Source organism: Pezoporus occidentalis, unplaced genomic scaffold, assembly GCF_034315485.1.
Source record: "Pezoporus occidentalis ecotype Australia unplaced genomic scaffold, CSIRO_AGI_Poc_V1 ctg39, whole genome shotgun sequence".
NCBI classification, from domain to species: domain Eukaryota; kingdom Metazoa; phylum Chordata; class Aves; order Psittaciformes; family Psittacidae; genus Pezoporus; species Pezoporus occidentalis.
The window spans coordinates 1,109,571-1,133,746 of NW_026915713.1; the positions used below are offsets into that span (position 1 = coordinate 1,109,571).

The 24,176-nt window shown below is 40.3% G+C and overlaps 1 protein-coding gene and 1 long non-coding RNA gene across 2 annotated transcripts in view; both read left to right on the forward strand.

The window, feature by feature from the left end:
* The first annotated feature begins 10,034 nt into the window (after positions 1-10,034).
* Positions 10,035-15,550, forward strand: LOC134170698 (uncharacterized). The gene is made up of 3 exons (XR_009967338.1): positions 10,035-10,158; positions 10,627-10,700; positions 14,432-15,550. It is a non-coding gene; the product is annotated as an uncharacterized LOC134170698 (long non-coding RNA).
* A 978-nt stretch (positions 15,551-16,528) lies between these two features.
* The window catches only part of ECHDC1 (ethylmalonyl-CoA decarboxylase 1), a 30,214-nt gene continuing 22,566 nt past the window's right edge, over positions 16,529-24,176 (forward strand). The window contains exons 1-3 of the mRNA XM_062632357.1: positions 16,529-16,549; positions 18,048-18,269; positions 22,762-22,904. Of these exons, the coding sequence (XP_062488341.1) occupies positions 18,050-18,269; positions 22,762-22,904 (363 nt within the window). The 5' untranslated portion in view covers positions 16,529-16,549; positions 18,048-18,049. The remainder of the gene's footprint in view (positions 16,550-18,047; positions 18,270-22,761; positions 22,905-24,176) is intronic.

The following is a 24,176-nucleotide window of genomic DNA, read 5'->3' on the forward strand; positions in this document are numbered from 1 at the left end:
ACATTTATGACTATGATTTTTAGCCTGAAAATTATTTTTATGAGATTATGCTGTCTGCACATCAGTCAGTCTACACTTCCTTACAGTTTCTCAGTCCTTTGCTTATGTTAGCCAAGTCTGGCAGAGGTCTCCAGGTCTCAAATGTATTCAGATTCCCTAAAGTTTCATGTAAATGAGCTTAATGTAAATCAGTGGACTCGAATTCTCCTTCAGGGGAAAGTTAAGCAAAGCAGCCATTACTCCCTCTTTCTGGCAGCGGTCATCCTCTGCTGGCAGCCAGCCAGCACACATGCTGGGGTGTGTTGCCTCTGCCTTAGGGTGCCCTATGGAAAACATTGGGCTGTTGCAAAGGAGCTAGATGAGCCACCAGGCAGGCACAAATCCATTGGAAAGTACATCTTGTTCTTCTGGCTTACAGAAAATGCTATCCAGTCAATCACAACACTGAGTCTCCTGGGCTTGGAGTACAGGGAGTAATGAATACTGGTCTTGCTGTGGTCCATTGTCTTCTCTCAGCATACAGACTCAAATAGCATTATGATTTAGTAAATTAAGATGGAATTTCAGAGTGGTCTTTAAAACAGTATTGATTGCACTTCAAAAGCAATGTGGCAGAGTAGAGGCACAGTAGTATATAAGGGACCTGAAAAGTCCCAGGTTCTTTTGTGATGGCAGGGCAGGGTAGGAAGAATAATGAACTCAAATGGTAGTTATTGCAGAGAAAACTCTGGAGAATCACATCTAGTATTTTCTACTTTCTACTTGTCATGTTTGACAAAAAAAGAATCCTGAAAGGTCTACTGAAAGAAATGTTCCTAGGCCAAAGCGCCCTCCTTCCAGCTTCTAGTATGGAAGAGCTTATTTTTACACATTAATAACTTCTACTTGGTAAGAATGTGTTGTTCTAGCTCTTTGACAAATGGCTGTGATGCAATGGAGAGCAACAAAGGAAGAGACTGAAGTGCTGTGGTAACGGCATTAATACATGTGAGCACTGATGCTACTTACAAGGGTGTTTACCCTTGCTGTGTGAGCTGGCATGTGATCAACGAAGCTTTTCTCATGCACGGCATCCTGGTAAATTTCCTGGTTCACTTTTATCCTGTGTGTCCCATCCTCCTACAATGACACAGCACAGCAGCTTCTCTGAGGCTCCAAAAAGTTGCAAAAAGGCTGTCAAGTCCCAGACAGGATTTTAACCACCTAGGTTAAATAGGCTTGAGATGAAGCTAATTCCCTGTGCAGCATCTTTGTGCAGAGTCTGTAGGAAGATTCATTTCTGTTATTTCCATCTGCAGTTGCTTTTTTTTTAGAGATATGATTATGCTCCCTACCCATCTCTTCCTGCTCGGATGAGGAAACAGAAAATGGAACACTGAAGAGCATGCCAGATTAGAAGCTGCTAAAATATATATGGCCAAAAATGTCTGATTGATCACATTTAATGAATAATAATACCTAGTGATACAAAACACTTTATAAAGGATGTCTGTCTAGCCACCCATCTATCATTCTGCAGGAGGAGAAGGGGAGGTGAGTGGAAAGGCAGGAAGTGCCCCTTGCCCCCTTGTCTTCATCAATGAGGCTGTCCAGGTTCTTTGCTCTCAGCAAAGATGTCATCCCAACCCCATGGGCAGAGCATCCTCTGCAGCCAGCTCATGTCACTCCTGTGCCTTTCTGTGAAACTGCACTGAGGTCTATGCTCAGCACTGCACCAGGATGCATGCACACACACATGGGGCCCAGCTACCCTCTGAGCTGACTGACTCAGCCACCCAGTAATGCCTGGCTAACCAGTGTAGAAGGAAAACTAACACTAACCCTAAACACTTTTGGAAATGGTGACATAGTATCTCATCACCAGCTTTATAGCAGTATTAAAATAAATATATTAAATAATTGTGATTTATTCACCTGATTCAGCAGTTAAAAGCTTGCAAAATTTGTTTTCTTGATATATTACTTTGTACGTTGGTTGTATATTGTACTTGGTATATTAGTTGTTTAAGCAGACAGAAAAGCATTCTGTGAAGAATCAAGCTTTTTGTTAATATTTTTAATCCTATTTTATTCACATGTATCTGAAAGGCAGTAAAGAGAGATGATAAAATCTATGAAGTGTTCTTTATGCCATTTCTTGTCATGGTGGGCTGGTTATATTTTCAGATGTACTCCGCAGCATCATCCTGAAATAAAGTTGTCTGCACGTACAACCAGATTGTGCACAACCAATGCAAGCAGGAGAAGCCCTGCTCAGGGACACAGAGCATGTAAATTTACTCTCAGACTGACTCCAGCCTGCAGTCTCCTGGTTAACTTTGATAGTCCAGGGATTTTGCACCTCTGTTACTTCAGGCTAGCTGGCAACTTACACCTCTCTAGATCATCTTCACTAAAGTAAGGTTTGACTGCACTGCTAGTGAAAACATGGCAAGAATGATAAGCTAACTCACAGAAATGCATATTTCATTGTTACTCATGTTAGGTCTTATTTTAGGCTGAAATTATTTATTGAAGAAAACCTAAACAATGAATTGAGATTTTGCATATTGTTTGTCCATCTTGTCCATATTGTTAGCATCTGTTGACAGGGGGAAATAAGCCAACACAGTGACACAACAGGAGTCTTAAGAGGTTTATTTTGCTTCCAATTTTCTCTGCATTTGGTTTTAGCTTTCAATTAAATCACAAAAGCAGTAGATTTTGACTGTGTGATGGGTTAGAACATTAGACCTGTACAAGATTATGCTTTCAATGGAGGAAAAGTGAAAGGTCTGGTTAATCTTCAAAGGCTTTAAGTACAGTAGAAGTTCAAGAATTTTTTCAATGCAAAACAAAAGCATACACAAACACACCATTTTACAATATTTAAAAAAACACTAGCATGTAGGTATAAATGAATTTATCCCTAAATTAACTGCTTCAGAGACATGATCGCAGCCGTTAGCAGTTCTTTAATACAGTTAAAAAAATCTAGGTTTTAATACCATGAAATCTCTGGTGACAGTCAGAAGTTGCTTTTTATTAATTTCCTCTTTTACCATTACAGTATTTTTATGCACTTTGTGATTTAACTTTGTGTGGTCTACCACAAGATAAACTCTAAGCTGACCAGCTTTCCCATGTAAAGTCAAGTCCAGCATTCCTGGTGAACCTGGGGTCACTGGATTCAGCAGGCTGCTCTGCCCCTGCCCAGAAGAGAACCTCATTATCCATCTTTTGAAACATTTCAGCTGTGGAAGTGACACACTTACATAACACCTACTTTAGAAAAGTAAAACCATTTCTGCTTTCAAAGAGGAATGCTCTGCAGCTCCCACCACTACTTAATTCTCACAATTTCCTCTTTCTCCATAAAGTGTGAGCTAGAAAAATATTATGAGCAAAAAAATAGTGATGGCCAGAAAAGATGGAAGAGAAATGATGAAAAGGCAGTTGATAGCAGGGAGTAATGCTACCTTAAAGAGAAAAAAAAAAAACAAACAAAAAACCTAAATATATTCCAGTTCTTATTTATAAACAAAGCTCACATTGCATCAGTGTTTGCCATTTCACCCAGATCCATTTATTAACTCTTCACATGAAAAGGGGAGGTGCTACCAGAGAAGCAAACAAAAAACAGCATTGATTTAGCATTTCTGCAACCCATGACCACAGGGGCCAGGGAGTGGCAGGCAGGGTGTAATTTCTCCTTGATGGCCAGATTTCAAAAGCTCAGTCCTGAATTGAGGACTTCTTTGCTTTAGCTGCAGAGATTTGGCTGCTTTGTAGAGGAAGAACTTTGCCATAAATGAGGTGATCGGTGAAACCTTCAGCCAAGATCTCTGCATAGTTTCTCATAGATAGACCTCCCACATAGGTATCTAGGCATGATAGTGCCAACATTTACCATATTTTCACGTTACAGCTACTGAGAACAACTGGAACTGTTCTTCCCCAATCTCTAATACTCCAACCTCATGAGATCCCACTTGGAGTACTGCATCCAGCTCTGGGCCCCCCCTACATAAGAAAGACATGGACCTGTTGAAACAAGTCCAGAGGAGAGGCACAAAGATGAACCTCTCCTGTGAAGACAGGCTGAGAGATTTGCGCTTGTTCAGCCTGAAGAAAAGAAGACTCTGGGGAGACCTTAGAGCAGCCTTCCAGTACCTAAAGGGGGCCTATGAGAAATCTGGAGAGGGACTTTTTACAAGGGCAGTAAGGAGAGGACAAGGGTGAATGGCTTTAAACTGACAGAGGGGAGATTAAATTAGACATAAGGAAGAAATTCTTTACTGTGAGGGTGGTGAAGCACTGGCACAGGTTGAGCAGAGCAGCTGTGGCTGCCCCATCCCTAGTAGTGCTCAAGGACAGGTTGGATGGGGCTTTGAGCAACATGGTCTAGCTAAAGGTGACCCTGCCCATGGCAGGTGGATTGGAACTGGGTGATCTTTAAGGTCCCTTATGACCCAAACCATTCTGTAATTCTATGAAGGAATGTGGTTTGGCAGGCAGAGTGGACCTGGTTCAGCCAACTGCTTATGTGACACCAAAATCAATGGGAGTATTTAGGGGCTTAATTGCTTTGCTGAATCCAGGCCAAAGAGGAAGAAAGCAAGTTGGTTAAGCTGCAAGGCTCATATGTATGTATATATATATATATATATAGTCTGGAACACTTAGATCTTTTATCAATGTTATGATTCTCCCTAATAATTCACGGTGGTTTAGGAATGTTTCAAAGGAAACACAAGCCTCACTTTCTGGCCCTAATTTAGCAAATATTTTTCTGTCTGTGTAACATTCATGCAGACAGTGCCATTTTCTTAAGAACAGGAAGACATGATTGAAGTGCCACAACAGGCTGTTTTTGCAGGTCAGAGCTGTATTTTATTATCTACAGCATTTAAGCATTCCTACCAATGTTATACAACCGCTAGAGACATCTGGACCTAATACCGAAATGTTCCATAATCTGTGTGTGCATGAATATTCTTGTGCCAGAATATTTATTTTAAACTCTCTTTGAAAGAAAGAACAGTAAGGTCAGGGAGTTATACTTTTTTTTAGTTGTTTTTGTTTCAATAGTAAACACACCTCAGACAAATAAAAATGAATAATTCCAATGCCAATGTTGAAAACATGCTTTTACTCACTGGTTGTCAGAACCCATACAGAATGACTGCATTTGCCCTAATTAATGGCCCATTTTCAGGAGAGGCTTTAATTAACAGCTGACATTTAAGCAGCACTACAATGTGCTGTGCAATTATCACCTGGCCTACTTCTGTGTGATCCAAATGCTCTTGAAAAAAAGGCAGGATGCCTTTTTTTTTCTGAAAGTTTTACAGCACAGAGTGGAAACACAGAACTGAGGAAGAGGGAGGAAACACAGCCAGATCTTCAAGGGGATTTAGGGTGGAGTTTTCCAGTACCATTAGCCAGACCCAGTGACTGGCTGCCTCTTCAAAAGCGGGGCAGGTACTCATGCATCTCTCAGCTTTGCCCTGGGCCACATATTTTTAACCCACTCCCTCTCCTCAAACTGGCAATGCCCTGAGCACCATGGAGAGTCATGAACAGACTACAACCGAGCCTGCTGGTGAACTGGGATGGCCTTTCTCCTATCCGTCTTGTTTTCCCTGTTTTGCGTCCTTGAGGGTCACCTGGTAGCAAGCCAGACTGTTTTAGCTCCTTAGCCCTGGAATCAAAACCAAACTAGTTGTGCTTAAGCTCAACACAATGAGCTTAACTGGCTCACTGTGCAGTCACCCTTAGCCCTCACTCCTAAGAAGGGGCAGGAAGAAGTGTAGGATCACTACCCCACAGTGGAGATGAGCTTGTATTTTAAGCTGTACTGTAAATAGAGCAGTCTTGTGAAATCAAATCTTATCTTGTGTAGGAAGGTGAATCACACATGAGAATATTTTTGTACTGTGTACATTTCCTTCCAGAAAATTCATCAAATAACAAATAACAGTGCTGCTAAAGGGAAAGGTGGTAGCATGTGGCATGGGCCTGGTGGTCCTTTTGGCTGGGCTGAGCCCACTCTTCCAGAGGTGAGCTGTAACCAGAGGACTTTACAAATAAAGAACATGTTTTACCCTACCTATTCAAACTGTTCTATATGGCATGCAATAATCAAGTAGCTATTAATGTTTAAGTACAGCAGTATTTGCTGGGTCACTGAGAGCATGACCAAACACCCAGCTTTGGTAATGTGGCAATGCCGAACCTCTTTCCTGCTCTCCAGCCTGATGAGTACTTCATTATACTATACAAAGTGAAACACCTTTTGGCATGGGAGCCTGGGCTCCTTCCCCTCACCTTTTCCAGCATATACTGCAGCCTGATGACCTGACCACCTTCCCCATAGTAATTAGCTGCTTTGCTTGGATAGAAAAGAGCATTTACCCTGCCCGGATGACACACCACTTCCTATGCTGGGCTACAGAGGTGCATATTTCTTTGCCTCTTCTTCCAGCCATGTCTTAGTGGAGCCCAGGGTCAGCTCTGCTGGTTCTCTCCAGGCCCAACACAGAGAACATAAAATAAACATATCATGGTAAGATGGGTATGAGCTACCTGGGAATAGCTGAGCCCTTTGTGGACATTTCTAAAGGCCAAATATTATGTGGGAAATAACCCCAGTCCCATGTGCTGGTAGCTTTGATTCAGGAGGTGGATGGGAAGAAGAATGCCTGATGAGGTTGCAGTCCTGCGGTACACACAGTGAATACCCTGTCCCCAGCCAGCTCCTGCCTAATGAAATCACACCAAATTTAACTTGGCATGCAGGGCTGCATTTAGAAAGTTGAAGCAGCTCAGGGGTATTTCACATATCTGCAGTGGGGACAGGAGAGACAACTGGGGTGGCAGTCTTGTTAGTCAGCCTTATATAAATTGTCTCTTCCCATGAATTAAAGCTGCCAGGCACTGACAGGGTTTGGGAGCCTCCAGGGCTAGCCTATCAGGAAAAACAGAATATCATGATTTTGTAACCAGAAATCTAAATTTTAGAAAGATTTCAGAAATTTAGAAATAGAATGCTGGTATCTGCAACTTTTTCCGTACATCTAGTCTTTGGAGTATGCATTAGGCCACCCTTTAACCTGTCACATTTCCACACAGGGCTGATTATGTTTGCCTCCAAAAAATCACAGTCAAGGGACTTTTTATGAACTGACTGTGGGGTTATGTGTTGGTTAGTATCCAATAATCCCTGAGATTTAAGCCTGGACCTGTCATCAGTTTGTTCCATGTCTCTGAAAGGAGTTTGTAAAAATAGAGCCAGGGAGCTCTGCGTCTATCGGAACTCAATATTTCAGTCTGGCAGCTTTGGATCCAAGAGTGAAGTGTTGCTCTTTCAGCCAGTATACAGCCGTCAGCTTCTGGGTCACAGATAGAGAATGGGAATGTGCTAAATAATTCAGGTGGTGACCTGACTCTCCTAGGGCAGAACTGCTTTAGCAATGCAAGGAGAAAGTGTTATTGAAATAAGTGGGATTATTTGTATTAATAAGGACAAGAAACTTTGTGGGATTGTGGGTTGTTTTGTTGGTTTTGGGGTGTTTGTTTTTTTGTTTGTTCTTTTTTTCTTATTGTACAGCCAAAGATGCAGGAAGTAGTGTCATCGTCCTGCTGGAAGTTACAATACGTAAGAAGTCTTTAGTGTCTGTTTTCAAACAGGAACCAATTCATCTGCAATTTTCCTACAGACCCCATTTTGCATTCTGAGTATACCCTATTTCTAATCATCACATTGCATATGACACAATGCAATAAAAGCAAAAGTGAGGCAAACTGTTTATGGAACTGTAGGTCAGGTTTGTGCTGCTTCTGTTAAGTACTGCTAGGTGGCAATGTGTTACCTAAAAAACCATCCTCTGCTTCAGGCGTTGCTGGCATGTGTCTGGGCATTGCTCAGCTCCAAAAGCGGAGGAGGCCTTGGAGCAGGATCTGCTGAGAGCTGTTTCACTCACACAGATTTCTAACTCAGTACTGAGGTTTCCCAGAAACAAATGCAAGGATGAATCCTACTGGAAAAACATCTCTCCTTTGTCAACACAAGAAGAAAAACATGAGGCAAGCCTGCCTATGGTAATATTTCTGTTTACACCAGGGGTGTTGTTATAAGGGAATAAATCCTTCTGTTGCATGAAGATAATGCCACATGGGACTATAATATGTAATATTCTTACAGGATTAACAATACAAAACTGAAAATATTTATTCAGAGTGCAAAGATTTTGTTTTTCTAAACATATGAGTAGTTGAACTCTTCTACATGTTCAATCATAATGTTTAATCAACGAGACCAACTTCAGGATATTTGTATTGACAGTTGGGTTGAAAAACATCTTTAATAAAGGCGGGGAAGATATATTTCCAGATACATCTTTCAGCCATGCTACAAATACCTAAAACTGAGTTATCTTATGTATATGTATTAAGAAGGACACAGTAATAAAGACTGGCTTATATTTGCATATTGCTTTGAATACGCAAGTGATCTGCATTGAAACAAGAATTTTATTTCCCTCTATCTGGCACCTGGTGTGGTGGCATATGTTCTTCCAAGGAGGGAAACCAATTGCCAGGAAAAGGGTAGAGACGGCAGGGTTCTGTGGGATGGTGACGTTTTAAGCCAGCTATACGTTTACATAAAATTGCAGCTAAGGATTACTCCCTTGTGATGCTGGGGTAGTTTGCAGCTGGCTCGGTGCTTCAGTCCAGTGTGTGTGCAAGAGATTGGCACACACTGGAGTATGTGGGAGCACGTCTGCTAGTAAGGACTTACACTTGGGCTGACCGGGAAAACAGATGTAAATTGATTCGGAGAAAACTCCAGGAACAAACTTGCCAGCAGAGTTTCAAGTTGACAAGCAGGTATTCTTTATTGCGGCGCCGGGAGACACGGGGATAGCTCCTCCTAACGTGTGTCCCCGAATTGCTCTACAGGTCATTCTTATATGGTCACTGAGCATATTACATTATTTTCCAAAACGTTTCCGGCATGCATATAAAAATGTGGTGGTCTTTAAAGGTCTTTTACTTTTCCCAACAAGCTTAATTAACATTACAGACATAGCAATCATCCTGGCCTCCTACTTATCAGTTAGTTTAACTGCTCTCATCCCGGACATCTGCTAGTCCAGGATACTCCCTAGTAGATGCTTACACCAGTTTAATGGGTTTATTAACACTCCAAGCATAGCAATCATCCTGTCCTTTTACTTATCAGTTAGTTTATCTGTGCCCACCCTGGGCATCTGCTAGTCCCAGATACTCCCCATCCCCAGGTCCTGTCCTTCTATTCTGCTTTTCTCACACCTTTTGTACTGAGGTCCTGAAACTATGTCAACTACCTTCAAGCACCGCAGTTATTTTCCATTACAAAGCCATCAAACTTAATGTTACTTAGAACTGATTACATTTTGTACTTTTGTACCTCCTTGCTTCAAAGTGAATCTGGGGAGCCTGAGTCTCTCAATACAGAAGCATAGGTAGGGCATTAATGCTTCTCCTGACAGCGTCATCACGGAAAGCAAACGGGGCTGGAGGTTAGCGAGCATGTACTTCACTCTAGGCTGTATTGCCCTGGCAGAGGTGCATAGCCCAGCCTGAGCTACGTGTGGACATTCTTCTGGGATGCTGGACAAATAACTGTCTTTAATTACACTGGCTTGAATAGAAATACTGGGCTTTTTTTTTAGCAATGCAGGCTGCAGGTTCAGGAAACCAAAAATAATATTGAACTGCTCGTGTGCTATTTAACAACCAGGGAAGCTAGCATGCATCTGCACCTTCTGCTGCAAAACTGCTTTAAATTTAGGCTGAATTTTCAGTCCCAGAGGTCACAAGTAGATGTGGCATGGAGCAGAAGGCAGCACAGCTCAGGACGCTCAGCTGCGGGCCCCGAGTCTGCCTGAAGCTCGCAGAGGCTCAGTTTAATCTCCTTTGCTTCCCACGGGCCTCCCTCGGCACCCGCTGTTCCCCAGGCCAGGTGAGCTGCAGGCCCTCCTCAGAGGCCTAGCCCCTTCCTGCCCCGGCGCTGAGCCGGATCCCGGCACCCCGGCCCGGCCGGCGCGGCGGCAGTTCCCGGAAGGGCTGCTTTCCCCGCTGCACCGCCCGCCGGTGCCCGCCCAGCGCCGGGAAGGGGAATAGTGGGGCCAGGTCAGTGCCTAGCCGTGGGCTTCTGCTTGCCTCCGGCCAGCTGGGGGCCTGTGGCGCTCGGGGACTGCCCCTGGCGGCCCGCCGGACCGCAGGGCGAAGGGACGAGGGTCTGTGTCGAGCGGGTTGCTGAGGTGGCTCGGGTCCTCTGCAGGGCCTCGGACTAGCAGTGGGGAAGAGGAGAAGCAGGATTTGGCTGAGAAGTGGGCGGACGGGAGGGAGGCGTGGTGAGGCGCGGACCCTTCGGTGCCGCTGGGTGCCTGGGTCGGAGGCGGGGCGGTCTCGCCGGTGCTGCTTCTGCCTGAAAATGTTAGGCGCTGCTACCTCTCAGCACTTGCTCGGCTTCAGCCCTGAGGCCAGCCACTTATCCCTGCCTTGGGCCCTTCTCACTGTGGAGCCCATCCATGCTGGTTGATATGTATATGTGTGTGTATATATTTATTTATTTGTTTGTGTGTTTGTTTTTAACAGGCCATGCCAGAAATGCTTGCCTAGGTAAGACCAGGTGCTGCAGTGTACTTCTCATGATTTTGGCATTGCACAAGGTCAGCAGCAAGAAGCCTCTGCTGGGGAATCACAGAACACCAGGTTGGAAGGGACCTCAAGGATCATCTGGTCCAACCTTTATAGGCAGAGCATGACCTAGACTACATGTCCTAGCACCTTGTCCAGTTGAGTCTTAAACATGTCCAGTGTTGGGGAATCCACCACTTCCCTAGGGAGATTATTCCAATGGCTGACTGTTCTCATTGTGCAAAATTTTCCTTTGGCGTCCAGTCAGAATCTCCCCAGGAGTAACTTGTGCCTGTTACCCCGTATCTTTTCCATATGACTCCTTGTAAAAAGGGAGTCTTCATGTTCTTTGTAGCCATCCTTTAAATACTGACAGGATTTTCACCCTCTCTTCCCCTCAAGTTTTTGCGTTATTCCCAAAGTGACACTGTGCAGGATGCCTTTGTTTCCTGAAATGTAGTGTGTAGAACTGAGAATCAAGTGACGTGCTGACATGGTGTGCTTCTGTTACTTGCTAGTGCTGTACAGGGGAGCAGGAGGTATACTCCTGAGAATCACATGGCCAGTTCTGTTACCAGAATGCAGTTTCGTTGATGCTTTCATCAGGAGCATTTACTGGTGCTGGTAAGGAGAACAGTAGTAAAAGGGTACTAAAAGGAATTCAGAGCACTGCTCAACTATAGAACTTTTACAGTCTTCAAGGCAAATCAATCCTTGGGAAAGCATCAGTATTTGCGATTACGTCTAGCATGAATTGATCCTTATGATTTTGGGGATTTGGTGACTAAAAAGCAAATGGGGAGTTGGCTGTGGTAGTTTCCATTCCTGTGAAGTAGCACATCGGTTCATTTTAAAGGTGTCTGAAATACACCTAGCGGGCAGTGAACTTTATGTGAAAGTGTTTTCTGTCACTGTTACAGGGGACCCTTTGCTGACAGAGGCAGAGAACCTCTTTAGATCAAAGCATTAAAAAATAGAGGGCCCATGTGCTTCTTGCAGAAGTTAACAGATTCTTGCTCTCACCCTCTGCTGTGAAACTCAAGAAACTCGAGATCTTGTACTCACCATGTAACCACAATCAAAGGTGGTGTCATGTATTTATGGAAAGACTTCCTTTGTCAGCTGTTTTACATACTTGAATACTATTATTTTTCACTGGACTTGGGTATGTTTCTGTGTGATGCTTTCACTAGGTCTTCAACATAATTAAAATGTGTTTAAAAGAGAACATAATTGGTTGGGAACAGAGAAACAACTCACATCTTAACCTTAGCCTGCAGGGACCATTAAAAGATACAAAACTTAACAAAGAACAAATAATTTGGAAAACACATAGCTTGCTATACCCAGAATTGACATGCTCAGAAATGAGGAGAAAAACAAAGGAGAAAAAGAGAGAGAGAGAAAAGCAGAAAAGAGATGTAAAGTGTAAGCCAGCTTAAAACTGGAACTGCAGATGAGAGATTTTTTTACTTATAATGTTAAAAGGTTTTTTTACATTATTTTTATTTCACATGTGCATGATTTGAAGCCATTTCAATTAGTCAATTTGCATATCTTCTCACTTCTTGTTCTCTCGGCATCCGGACAGGTAACCGTTGTTTCTAATGATGACATAGAGAAAATAGGAGGCCCAACCTTTTTGTTCTCAACAGAAATACAGAGGCTAAAAACCTGCCCCATATAATACCAGCTACTTCTAAAACCTGTTTTTAGATTAGTTACAAAGTTCTTTAAGTATCTTAATACTGAACTAGAAGGACTATTGATCCTACTTAATTTTTCCCCAGTGCAGGTCCCAGAAACAACGTACTAAAAATTTGAACAGGATTCAGAAGTTTGAAAGCCACAGAATCTTGGGAAAGGCATGAGCCTGAGGCAGCTCCTCTTGAACTCGGTACAAGTTCCTGCTTTGTGTAGTCATGCCATACAGGATGTGCATTTTCTGTCTGGAGGAGGCAGAATTTTCCAAGCTTTGATTAGTTTCTGTATTTGTAAGTTACCTTTTGTCAGCAGGTTTTATGCTGATGATCCCTCATCATGCTTAAGATCTGCTCACTGCTTTCTTCCAAATGAAGGAAAGCCAGCTGGAGAGGTGATTGCCCTTATATTGCTTCAGCTGGTAATTATAAGAGTGGGAAGAACCTGTCAGATAAGATGTTTAAGTCAACCTAAGCCACAAGTAACTGAAGGGAAGAAAAGAGATGCATAAGCAGATGAGGTAGATGGAGGGTTCTGAAACCTTCAGTTGAGGAGTGGTGACAAGCAGCCTGTTCAGCCAGTGCTGGAGAGGAACCCTGCAGCTGAGGCCTCCCTCCTACACCTTTCTTGTGTCTGAAGACAGGGTCCAGTGACTCCTCTTCCCTATGAGATCTGTACTTTTGATTTGCATCCAGGCCAGTCCCCTTTGATCTTCCTGTTTCTGAATTCTTTCTATGTTGAACGCTGGCGTTTATTCCTCCTCTCCCCATCATCCACAAGCCCACTTTCCCAGGTTCCAGTCAGTTGGTGTTAATAGTTTTCACTAATTTTCAATATTTTTTTTTTTGTGTGTGTGTGTATAGATGTACTATTTTCATGTTTTAGTTATATTTCTCCTTCACTGCCCTTTCACTTGTTTTCATGTTACGGGGTCAGTAGTGCCAGTCCTCTGCACTGGGTCACCACTTGCTTTCCATTTATTAGTCAGTCACTGCAGGAACCTGATGAAGTCACAGTGACTGTCACTGCTTTCTAGTACAGATGAATGCCTCCCACAGTGACTGCTAGGATACCCACACAGATCTGAACTGTGAATCATCATCTTCGGTTCATGTCTTCTATCCCTTTCTCCATAGCCTGTTTCACAATTTTGTGCTTGTCACTGGAGTTGCAGCTCCTGGAGGTCTTTATCAGATCAAGTTCTCTTGTACTTGAGTCATCAGCTGCCCTTGATGCCTTTGCCAGTGTCACAGAAATGCCTTTCTAATTGCTTTTTTTTTTTTGTTGTGGTTATGTCATTTCATTATTTTTCTGCTTCCTGAGATTTCTTTTGTGGATTTAGTATGTTGGATCCCTTTATTTCTGCTACACTTTATCTCAACATACCTTAATCCAAACCCAGTAATTCAGTTGATCTATTTTTTGTGTGTGCTGGTGACTCACAATCTGCACATCACACCTTTCACTTCCTGTCATGTGTGAAAGGGTACTCTTATTTTCCTGATGTATTGAAAGCACATACCTGCATCTTTTGTCCCCATTTTCTTTTTCTCCTCACTGGTGTCAGTAATTCAGGCCCTGTCTTTGAGTTGAAATTTTTGCTGCTCATATATTTTAACTTGCTGATTATTTTTGTGTAGCTGCTCTGTAGTGCAGCATTTCTTGTTTGTGCATGCACCTCAAATGCTCATTTGGGCACCAAGTGTCCAGTTCTCGGGTTTGTCTTTGTTCTTCTACCCATCCAGGAAGTTGGCAACCTACATTCCTTACACTTTGCTCTGGCCGGCTATCTTAATGTTTTTCTCCTAGTTGCAACTGGCAACACTGCTGGTGTTGCTGTTTGATACAGTGTGTTTTAAAAGTAAAAGCTGGGGTTGCAACAAAGTAGTGGTGAATGACAAGAGGAAATACCCATGTTCAATAGTTGAGGCTTAATAGTTTTTCAAAGAATCTGCTCAGGAAATATTGCTGCTGTTAATTTAATAAGAATAAATATTAATTATTATAAATTAATATTATTAATAAGAATATAATCATTATTATTTTATTAACATTGTGAGAGGTGAAGTTTAACAGCAGTCACCAGAGGCTTTCAGAAGGACTGATACATATACGTACACAAAAATACATATATTGTGTGTGTGTCTGCATGTAAATACATATATTACTCTTGAATAATGTGTGTCATTCCTTTGATACTGAAGTGTTGACATGTGGTATGTGTTCCTATTAACTGAAGCGTTGACATGTGATACGTGCTCATGTTAATTCACAGTCTGCTAGCCCACAGGCATGGGTGTTATAAAATCACTTGAGTGCCAAATGGGACTTAAACTTTTGTTTTATGTAAGAAGTACAATAATTGCAGAATGGAAGGCTATTGGTGTCCATACTATCAGCTATCTCTTGGTTGTCACCAGTGACATGTAAAGCTTTAGCACTGAAAACATTTGAAAGATGTTAATTGCCCACAGTGTTTGTTATTCCAAAGCTATTCCTATGCTGATTTTGTTTTTCACTATAAAAACTGTGCATAAACTGTGATACAGATGTTAACAGGTATAGCATGTCTGACTTTTTAAAATTAGACTAAAACTTAATTTCTGTAAGTGTATCTAAATAGACATCATTATGTTAAAAGTGAAAATCTGAAAGCTTTAGTGTAATAAATATCTCTTAGCATATCCTACAAGATTGTGTGGGTTACTGCAACAGCCCTCTCTTGCACTGCTTTCACTTACAGTACAAAACGTCAGTCTCAGTCATGCTGTGGATTGTGAGTGCTCCATACTGATTAGAATTTAGGATGTTGTTTGCCAGAGATCAGTAGAAATCCCTTTAGTTTGTGAGAGCTGTAGCAAAAATATCATGCTTTTCCCTAGTGGTTAACTTCCTCTGACTGAGCTGTTTAAATTCTTGGTTTTATTTTAAAATGTACTGGGTACTGACTGGTACTGTAAGAGATGGGTTTAAGAAAATAATTCAATGATAATACTTTGCATGAGTCATTAATCGTGAGTCATGATCAGCAGGCAGTGGTGTCCAATTTGTTTTCTAATCCTGCAGTTGCTGCTGCTCTTTATTACCATAGTGATAATATTAAAGAGCTGTTAATGCATATAACCACGCAGCTGAAAATGACAGACACTTTTTTCAGTGGAATAAAATTTTCGTATCTTAAGTTTGGTTTGCTCTGTACATTTTTATTTTCTTCTTTTATTTATTTATTTTTTTTTTGACATGGGAAATCTAGGTATCATAAAGGTCATCAAACGAGTATAATTTGGCAAGGAGGTTAACAGAACAGACTTTCCGCCCCCTCCCTTGGTTTTCAAGCCAATCGTTGTGCCTTCCTAGAGAATTAAATCCAGTCTGTCTGTCTATAAGGACTGTGGAGGCTTTGTATTCATTAAAACTTGGAAGTTAATTGTTCAAGCTGTGCTTTGCACAGTTTTATTGCATGAATGTATATTAGGGAATGACTACTGAGGTTTATAGAAGATGGAAAGCAGTTTCTCTTCTGAGAGCCTGACTATAAAAAGAATCATTTAGCTGAGAAATGCACTCTGGAAACCTGTTTTCACTTTTAAAAAAAAATTTACCAAGATAAGTGATTTTAAAAGCTCTGAAAGGTGATGGCTGAAGTGTTGCAGACAATATTAGAATGTGCATAGGTTGTGAGTGTTGGGCTGATATTCTTTACAAAGCAATGAATCTTGTATTAAATTAGATTTTAACATGATTAAATTTTAATTAGTTGTATTAATTTACACTTTAGAGTAGAAAAGTTGATTCAGACCGATTAAAACCTTGAATTTAGTAAGGAACTCGGAAGACCCTTCAAAGTATCTGAGCAGATGGTAAAAATTGATCCTTTTACCTATTCCAGTGTGTATGACTTTATAATGCAGAGATTCATATAGGCCTTACTAGTTTCTTTTTGTTGAACTTGTGCAGTCATGCTGGTGGATGCAAAGTGGCGGGACAGGTATGAATCTACTGGCATAGATGGTTCTTTGAAATCAGCTGGTGCAATGTGTACTCATCTGCATCCCAGAATGTGGTTGCTGTGTAAACTCCTGCTACATTTCAATGAGGATTATACCTGCCCCGACAGAAGCATTTTCCACTTTAGTGTAGGATGGTACAGCCAGGGACAAGATAAGTGTTCACCTAAAAGGTTTGTTCACTTCTTTCATTATGAACTAATTGTATGTGGGTTTTTTTCATGTGTGTGTGCGCTTTTTCATGTGTATATAATAATTGTTTTAAGATTTCTAAGTCAAGCATAAAAGAACGTAGCATAAAATATAGTTGTCACTAAATTTTGTCTCACTGAATATGTTTGTGTTCTGGGTTCACCTTGGGAAAACTTTCCATGAGCTTCTTGCCAATTTTTAAAGAGTCTTGTTTCTACCAAATACAGGTGTAAAGTAAAAGTGGTCCCAGTTCTCAAGAAAAAAAAAAAAAAATAACATCTACCATATCTTCTGGTCTGCTGTATCCATTAAAAAGGTGGCTGGGGCAAAGCTAGGACTAGTCTAGCAAATCGCAAGATTTATATATAAAAAAAACCTCTTTCCATGTCCTGTGGGGATTTTGATTCCCACTCCAAGAGGCTTCTAGGATTACTTCTTTTTCAGACCAGCTATCTCTAGTTCAGGCTTTACCCCATTTTTTTCAAATCACTTGTAAGCTACTTTCTTTAATACACCTCTTTCCAAAGTAAATAAAATAAGGCTGAGCCACAGATCAAGAATAATATTTGATGACTTCTGTGTTTTTTTGCTAATACACTCTACAATGTAGAGTGGAAATAGCAGAGGAATAAGCCATGGCTGTACTGGTACATAGAAATAGTTCACCACTATTATGTACTTATATAAAAGACGGGTGTGATGCTATATATATATAATACTGTTGTATGCTTTTCCTCCCTTGAAGTACTGCACAGGTTCTGGTGCTCTGTGTCCAAGAAAGGCCACTTCAAAGTGCTACTGAAATGACTCAGAAAAGCATATAGCTACCAGGGCTATTCAGACTAACTAGGTTTAAGATGGAGTGTGATAAATGTGTTAATGGAATTAGGTGACAGGGGATGGACCTCAGTGTAAGAATGGTCTTCAGTTCTTAATTTGTGTGTTCCTCAAGTATTTCTCTCAGGAAGGTTTTGCTGTAATAGTTGCTAACTGAGAAACAGGAGATCCAGATCCTGAAAACTAGAGGTTTTGATATAATTATTCCTCCAGCATAGGTGTGAGTTTGGAAGTTTGGGTGGTTTGGGTTTTTTTTTTGGTGTGGGGGGGGTGAGAGTTTTTGGAAGATTAGTACAAAGTCGGTCTAATGGAATACATAAGAATTTTACTACAGTTCTTGAGTCTTTTGAGTTCTGCACACAAATACTTTTGGGTAATTTTTACAATAAAGTATTTTAAATAGTATAATTAAATAATTTTTACAAGAAAATATTTTAAAAGATGCTAATTTCTGACTAAACTAATAAAATCACTTCATAAATCTTCTATTAACTTTGTGGAGTAATTCAGACTAAGAATTTTGCAAATACAGTCTGCAGTGATTTGTGTAGGCTTCTATGATTTCATCACCTTTACATTAACTTCCCTCTCTGTCAGAAGACTGAAGTGGATTTCAAATATTTAACCCCTCCTTGTTTCCAGAAATGGTCATTTTTATGTGGAAGAATTTACTTCAAACTACAAAAGAAAGGATACTCCAGCAGAGAAGGATGTCAGTGTATAGCCAGACTCATGGCTATCAGGAAGAACTGATAAAGAAGAAACTTCAGCAGTTTGCTGGTGGATCCATCAATCTTACCAAAGAAGACAATGGCATTGGAATACTTACTTTGAACAACCCGAAGCTAATGAATGCATTTACAGGTATTAAATAGTTAATGGGGGTGCTGGTTTGGTCTGGGTTTTTTTTTTTGTCTTTCAGTTACCCATTTTAGCATTTTGCCTAAACAAAATGAAAAGCTGTGCGTTACTATTCCTTAACTGAAAGAAGAAATGTTTAAGTTTTATCCGGATGTGCAGCAAATGCCCACTGTTCTGCATAGTAGCTTTGCCATATGAATATAAGAAATTCTCAACAATACAGGGACAGTCTGGTAGAACATTTTTTTTCAGTCAGTACAATTCTGCTACTGTGCCCTTTCTTGTATCTCATTCTGTTGCTACTGCTCTGGGAACGTACAAGGGTATTTTTAAGGGGCTGAGAAGATGCCATCTTTGTTTTGTAGGTGTTGTAGAAAGGGTGGCTTTACTTCTTTGTTCTTTACCTAAAGCCTTCCCTGTAAACTTCAGCTTCTGTAATTTGGTCTTTTCCACTTGCTCAGACTGGTTTCCATTTCTTCTTCATTTGTTTTATGTCCGAAATACCCATAACTAGTTAATTAAGATCAGATGAGCTGGCTATTCTCAGCTGCTGAGATCATATTTAATATGATTTTATACTGGACAATACTTAACTATCAAAACCAAGTGCCCTATTTTATTAATCTTGTATTATGAGAGGATCTTGACCTCCAAGGTATTTGCCATCTCTCCTTAACTGTCTAGAGTATTCGAATTTATGCCATTCTCTTCAGATGTAAGTGCACAGGTTCATAGTCTGCATCTACTTGAGCTGGAGCTGTGCATAAGCCTTACTGGAAGAATGCCCTTATCTCTTAATATTTTGAAAAGGATAATTTGTGTCATTTTGTTAATTTCTTTTTTTTCCTGTTTTATTTTCCTGCCCAGTTCTCACAGTTCCTTTGCTGTCAGCAAGTATGTTTGCAACCCACTAGCAAAACATAGAGCTGTTTACATGAAGAATGCCAGTCTACTTCTGCTAATGATCGTTAGCTGAAAGGAAGAAAACCTAAGAGAACAACAGAATGAGTGTCAATGCATCTAGATGTGTCTACCTTTTCTCTTGTTTCCCTGTAAAAGCTTGTGTATAAAATCATTATCTAACTTGAGAAGTTGTAGCTAAAAGATGTTAGCATGGGGATTCTCCTTCTGCAGGCCTCCCGGTCAGCATGCATGATGTTGTGCAATCATAGTTACATTGTTGTTACTTCTAACACATTGGGTTTTATTTTTCAGTCGAAACAGAGCTGTGCAATGTGCAGCCTTTAGACTGTGTGCTCTTAGCTTATTTTGTTGTGGAAGCCCAGTGTGTTATTCAGATCAAATGTAACACAAGTCAGATTGCTTAAACTAAACTTCCATAGAAAATTACAACTATGTTCTCTGTTTTCTAAGTGCTTGGCAGAAGGAGCTCAACTAATTTGTTGGAAGTGCTGAGCAGTTACCGCTGCTATTTAGGCCGCTGGTACCTGTGCTTTAACCATATGAAGGGCTATATAATGTTAATGTACTGAAATCATATTGTACATCTCATGTTGGGTACCCAAGTTAGCAAATATTTTTCCTATATCTTAGTTAGAGGTCTGTAAAATAATTTCATTTCTCCTTATAGGACTGCTGTGAAACTAACATATTGGTGTATGTGAATTAGATGCTCTGGTAACAAAGAAGAGCTATAAAAAACTGTGAGGAAATTAATAATTCTTTCTCTAGTGCAGACCCTGATTAGCATATAGCAAATGAACCATGGGATCAGGCAGTTCTGTTTTACAGTAGTGTGTAGAGAGCAGTACTCCATTTTGTTAGGTAATAGACGCAAAAATTTGCTGTGAAAAATCTTGCTATAGCAGTTCAAGAGATTACTGCTTCTTTCTAAAATGTGCCTCTGCTAGAGACTTTTGTTGCTACAGGAGGGAGAGTAGACACAAAATCATGCTGGCCACTTGGCCACTGTGGTGGAAGTATGAAAAATGATGGGATGTGCAACCCCTGAATTGCCCCAGCAGACCTTCATCAGCCAGAGCCTGTAGATTACCCCACTCAGATAAATTCTGTTCTGTTAATTCTGTGTTTCAAAGCTTCTGGATAGTGGCAGATGTGAATGTATATATAAATGTATGCTTCCTTTAGAAAGCTGCAAAACATCATTAAACTGTTGAGAGAAATCCTATTTGCCAGGCATTTACTTTACAGAGCAGCTTTTTATCTCGAAGGAATTATGTTTATTCTAAGCTTGAGCAACTCACAGAACCAAAAGCAGAACAAAATTGTTGGCAAATTGCTAATGGGCAATGTGGAGGTTGTTATGCCTTGTTGTTATGCCTTTTTTCTCTTCTTAATTAGAGTCTGATAGCCACCTGTTTGAAATGGTCTCTTTGGGAACAAATGCTAATCTAAATGCTAAACTAAAAAAAGAAGGAAGCTAGCCAGCAGGAATTAGGTAATAATGGTGATAATTTTATTTTCTAGACTTGACTTTAACACATTTATTCTCAGATTATAGTTAAGATGCAACAAATTATCTTTCCAAGTAGGTTTAGTGCTGCACAAACTTACTGGTATTAAATACTGAAGGACCAAGACTGTCAGAATGAGGATTTGCTTTAGTACTGTGTCCTCCTCATTACATCAGACATGTATCTATTGGCAAAATAATAGTTCAGCATCGTCTGTAATGGAAGGGATCCTCTCCCAGGAGGGTGGGACAGGTTCTTTTGTCCCCTGCTGTTGCATGTAACTGCCTCATATGGTACCTCTTTGTAAACTCCATTTTTGAGTTGACTAGATTTTTGGTTCATAATACTCTGTGGAAAGACTCTTCAGTACCTCACTGCTTTGACTGTTAAAAGCATCACCAACAGTGGTTGCGCTGTATCTTGATTTTGGCAAATCTTGGGTGCCAGCTCAAATACCTTTCTTGTAAGAAAACTTGGGAAATATACAATCCATAGGGTTCCTGCACACCTTTTTAAACAGCGGCATATGCAGAAAAGTCACTGTTGAGTATACTGTCAGGCTGGGAAAGTACATCAATTGCAGACCCACAAAAATCTTATCCAGGTTTAGTTCTACTCAGTATTTTCATTCATGGCTTGGATGATGAAATAGAAGGTGAAATGCTGAAATTGTTAGATGACTACAGATTAGAAGAGCTTGCTTGCAAGAAGATTATTATTTGGAACAGAGGAATGGAATTTAAAGTGATCACACAAAAACCATGTCCAAATTATAAATACAGGAGGAAAAGGAACAGGTTAAAGTGCTGGGATTTTTTAGAGGATCATAGTCTGGACCTGACAGTGGGGAAAAAAAAAACAAACCAATGTCATCCTGGTATGTAATATGTGATATCCACTTAATTATTGCCCTCCTCAGGAACTTTGTTAGAATATGCTATTTTAGTGGCTGAGACCAAGCTTAAGGTGGAAATGCTTGACTGAACTCTTGCCCTGGTGCTGGGAAGCTTTCTTCATAAAGAACTGTAAGGAAAACAAACACAAAGGAAAAAAAAAATCTCCCATGTGAGAATGGCTGCTAACAGGCAATTTCAGAACAGGTTGACTTCTGTGCATGCAGGCATAGGGTCAAAAACACAACACTCCTGGCAGAAAAGGAAAGAGCCCTTCAGGGTACTAATCTGAAGTATGCTTCTGTCTGAAGAAAGTAGTCCTGTCCATTTAAATTCTTGTCAAGAGAGTGTAAAGCTGAAAGTGTCATCTGTATGTAGCCTGTTTCTGAAATTAGTTTCTATAAATGTTTCCTCTTACCATAACTGAATAGAGTCATAGGCATTCAAAGAGGAACAGCTTGAAGTGAATGCTGGGTAAGCTCAGTTGATGTGGAATATGCTACAGTCTAGGATGAGCTAGAAACAGGAATCTCTAAAGTTCCATGTCAGAAAGGGTACTTAAGTGAACATACAAAAATATTATGTTTAAGCTAGAAATAAAAAGCTAGTACTGTACAATCCGTGTATTTGGACCCTATGATATACTTTGTAAAGAGAGGCTTTCTAGAAAGGTACGAGAGAGGGAATCAAAAGATGTTTTAGAAAGATCTCTTTTTTTTTCTTTTTTAAAAGATAAAAGACGCTTTGCACCTATTTTCAAATATATCTTTATTTTCTTACAGATGGATACTTCTAAATGTCTTTGGCCTCCAATCTAATTTGTTCCTTAGCCATTTTTTAGGACTGGTTGTAACTTGAGCCCACCTTACACATGATTCTTTTCTGTACTCTGCCAGTTCTTTGGGCAGAGTGAAATGGCAGTAACAACAAAATGACTACCTGGACAGTTATAGATGGATACATATAAGTTCATATGTCTTTCAGAATTTTGGGAAGTACATCCTTGAAAAAAATATATACATCAGTGCTTGTGTGCTTTCCCTTGTGTTTATAAGCCCATCACTTATTAACAATAACTTGGTTTTGATGGTGGAAAAAATGTAACATAAACCAAAATGGTGATAATAATTTCCTGTTAAACATTTTGCTTCTCCCCTCTTGTGACAGGTACTATGATGCTGGAACTTCAGGAGAGGGTAACAGAACTGGAAAACTGGAAAGATGGCAAAGGCCTTATTATCTATGGTGCAGGAAACACCTTTTGCTCAGGATCTGATTTGAATGTTGTCAAAGCCCTATCCAACTCCCAGGCAAGTAGTGATACAAACTAATTTTTTTGAGAAAAATAAGCTTTCTGATATTCTGAGATCCTTTTCAGAAAGAGGTGTTGCACTACGCTGCTGCTGCTATTTTACATGGAAGTCACAGAATGGAGCTTTTAATGGTTGAAAAAAATGCTGGCAGCCCCTCTAAGCCATGGCTTAAGTGTTATTGTAATTGATTCATAACTCTGAATTCCTACATTATATATTCTTTTTAGCCTTTTAAAAGTATCATTTCAGTTTCTCAGAGCAGCGTATGGTGAATTCACACATAAGATAAGCTGTGCTTCAGTAGTTTGACCTTTAGCTGCAGATACAAGTAATCATTTCTCATATATTGTTAAGTCAAAACCAAATTTAAGTAGCGTGGCTGCTGTTACAGAAAGGTTTGAATTTTGTCAAAACTGCACTTGGACCTGCATAAAATGGAAGGAGAGATGCAATTCTTGTGCTGTAGTTCAGTCAGGTGTGTTATGTGTGTTACTGTGGGGTTGAAGAGGTCAGGCTTTGATGGCAATTTTTCACTCATGACACCCATCTTGACAACTTTGACATGTGCTGCAGTTCTTTTTATGGGTTAATATGTGGTTCTTGGCAACATCTGAAATAGGACTTTATCAACTGCAGGGAAAAGGTGTCTTCTTGTGCTGCTCTTACATCCTGGTTTGTCATTGTGGAAACTGGCATCCTGGTGCATTTCTGTGACCAGTTTCAGGATTTAAACACACAGCTCGATTGAACCTTCCAGTAAGAGCACCAACTCAAAACTGATTAATCTGGTATTTTGTCTTTGGTGATGATTTGTTTCTGTTGATGAAACTAAATATCATAGAAGTCGCAATGTCTTAAATATTTATGACCTGATTAAAATAAATCAGATGGTCCAGTTTTCAGAAGGTATAGGAGGCTTTGTTTCCTTCGTGGAACATCGTAAGAGGGATGCTTTTCTTAATGTGGAGATACTATGCTTTATAGATATAAATGGGGAGTTTTCATTTGGATTCTATATAGGCACGGTTATTTAAAAAGTATAAATGCATCTGTGATTTTGGTTTTGTGTTGTTTTGGGTTTTTTGTTTTTTGTTTGTTTGGTTGGTTTTTTTTTTGTGTGTGTGGTTTTGTTGTTCTGGGTTGTTTGTTTTTTTTTTTTTTAATCTGAAGTTTTCAGCTTATTTTAGAATTATAGTAACAGAAAGGAGCTGCATTCAAGCATGGGGCCAATTCTTACCTGCAGTCTAGGCTTCCCTTCAGACTTCTGCA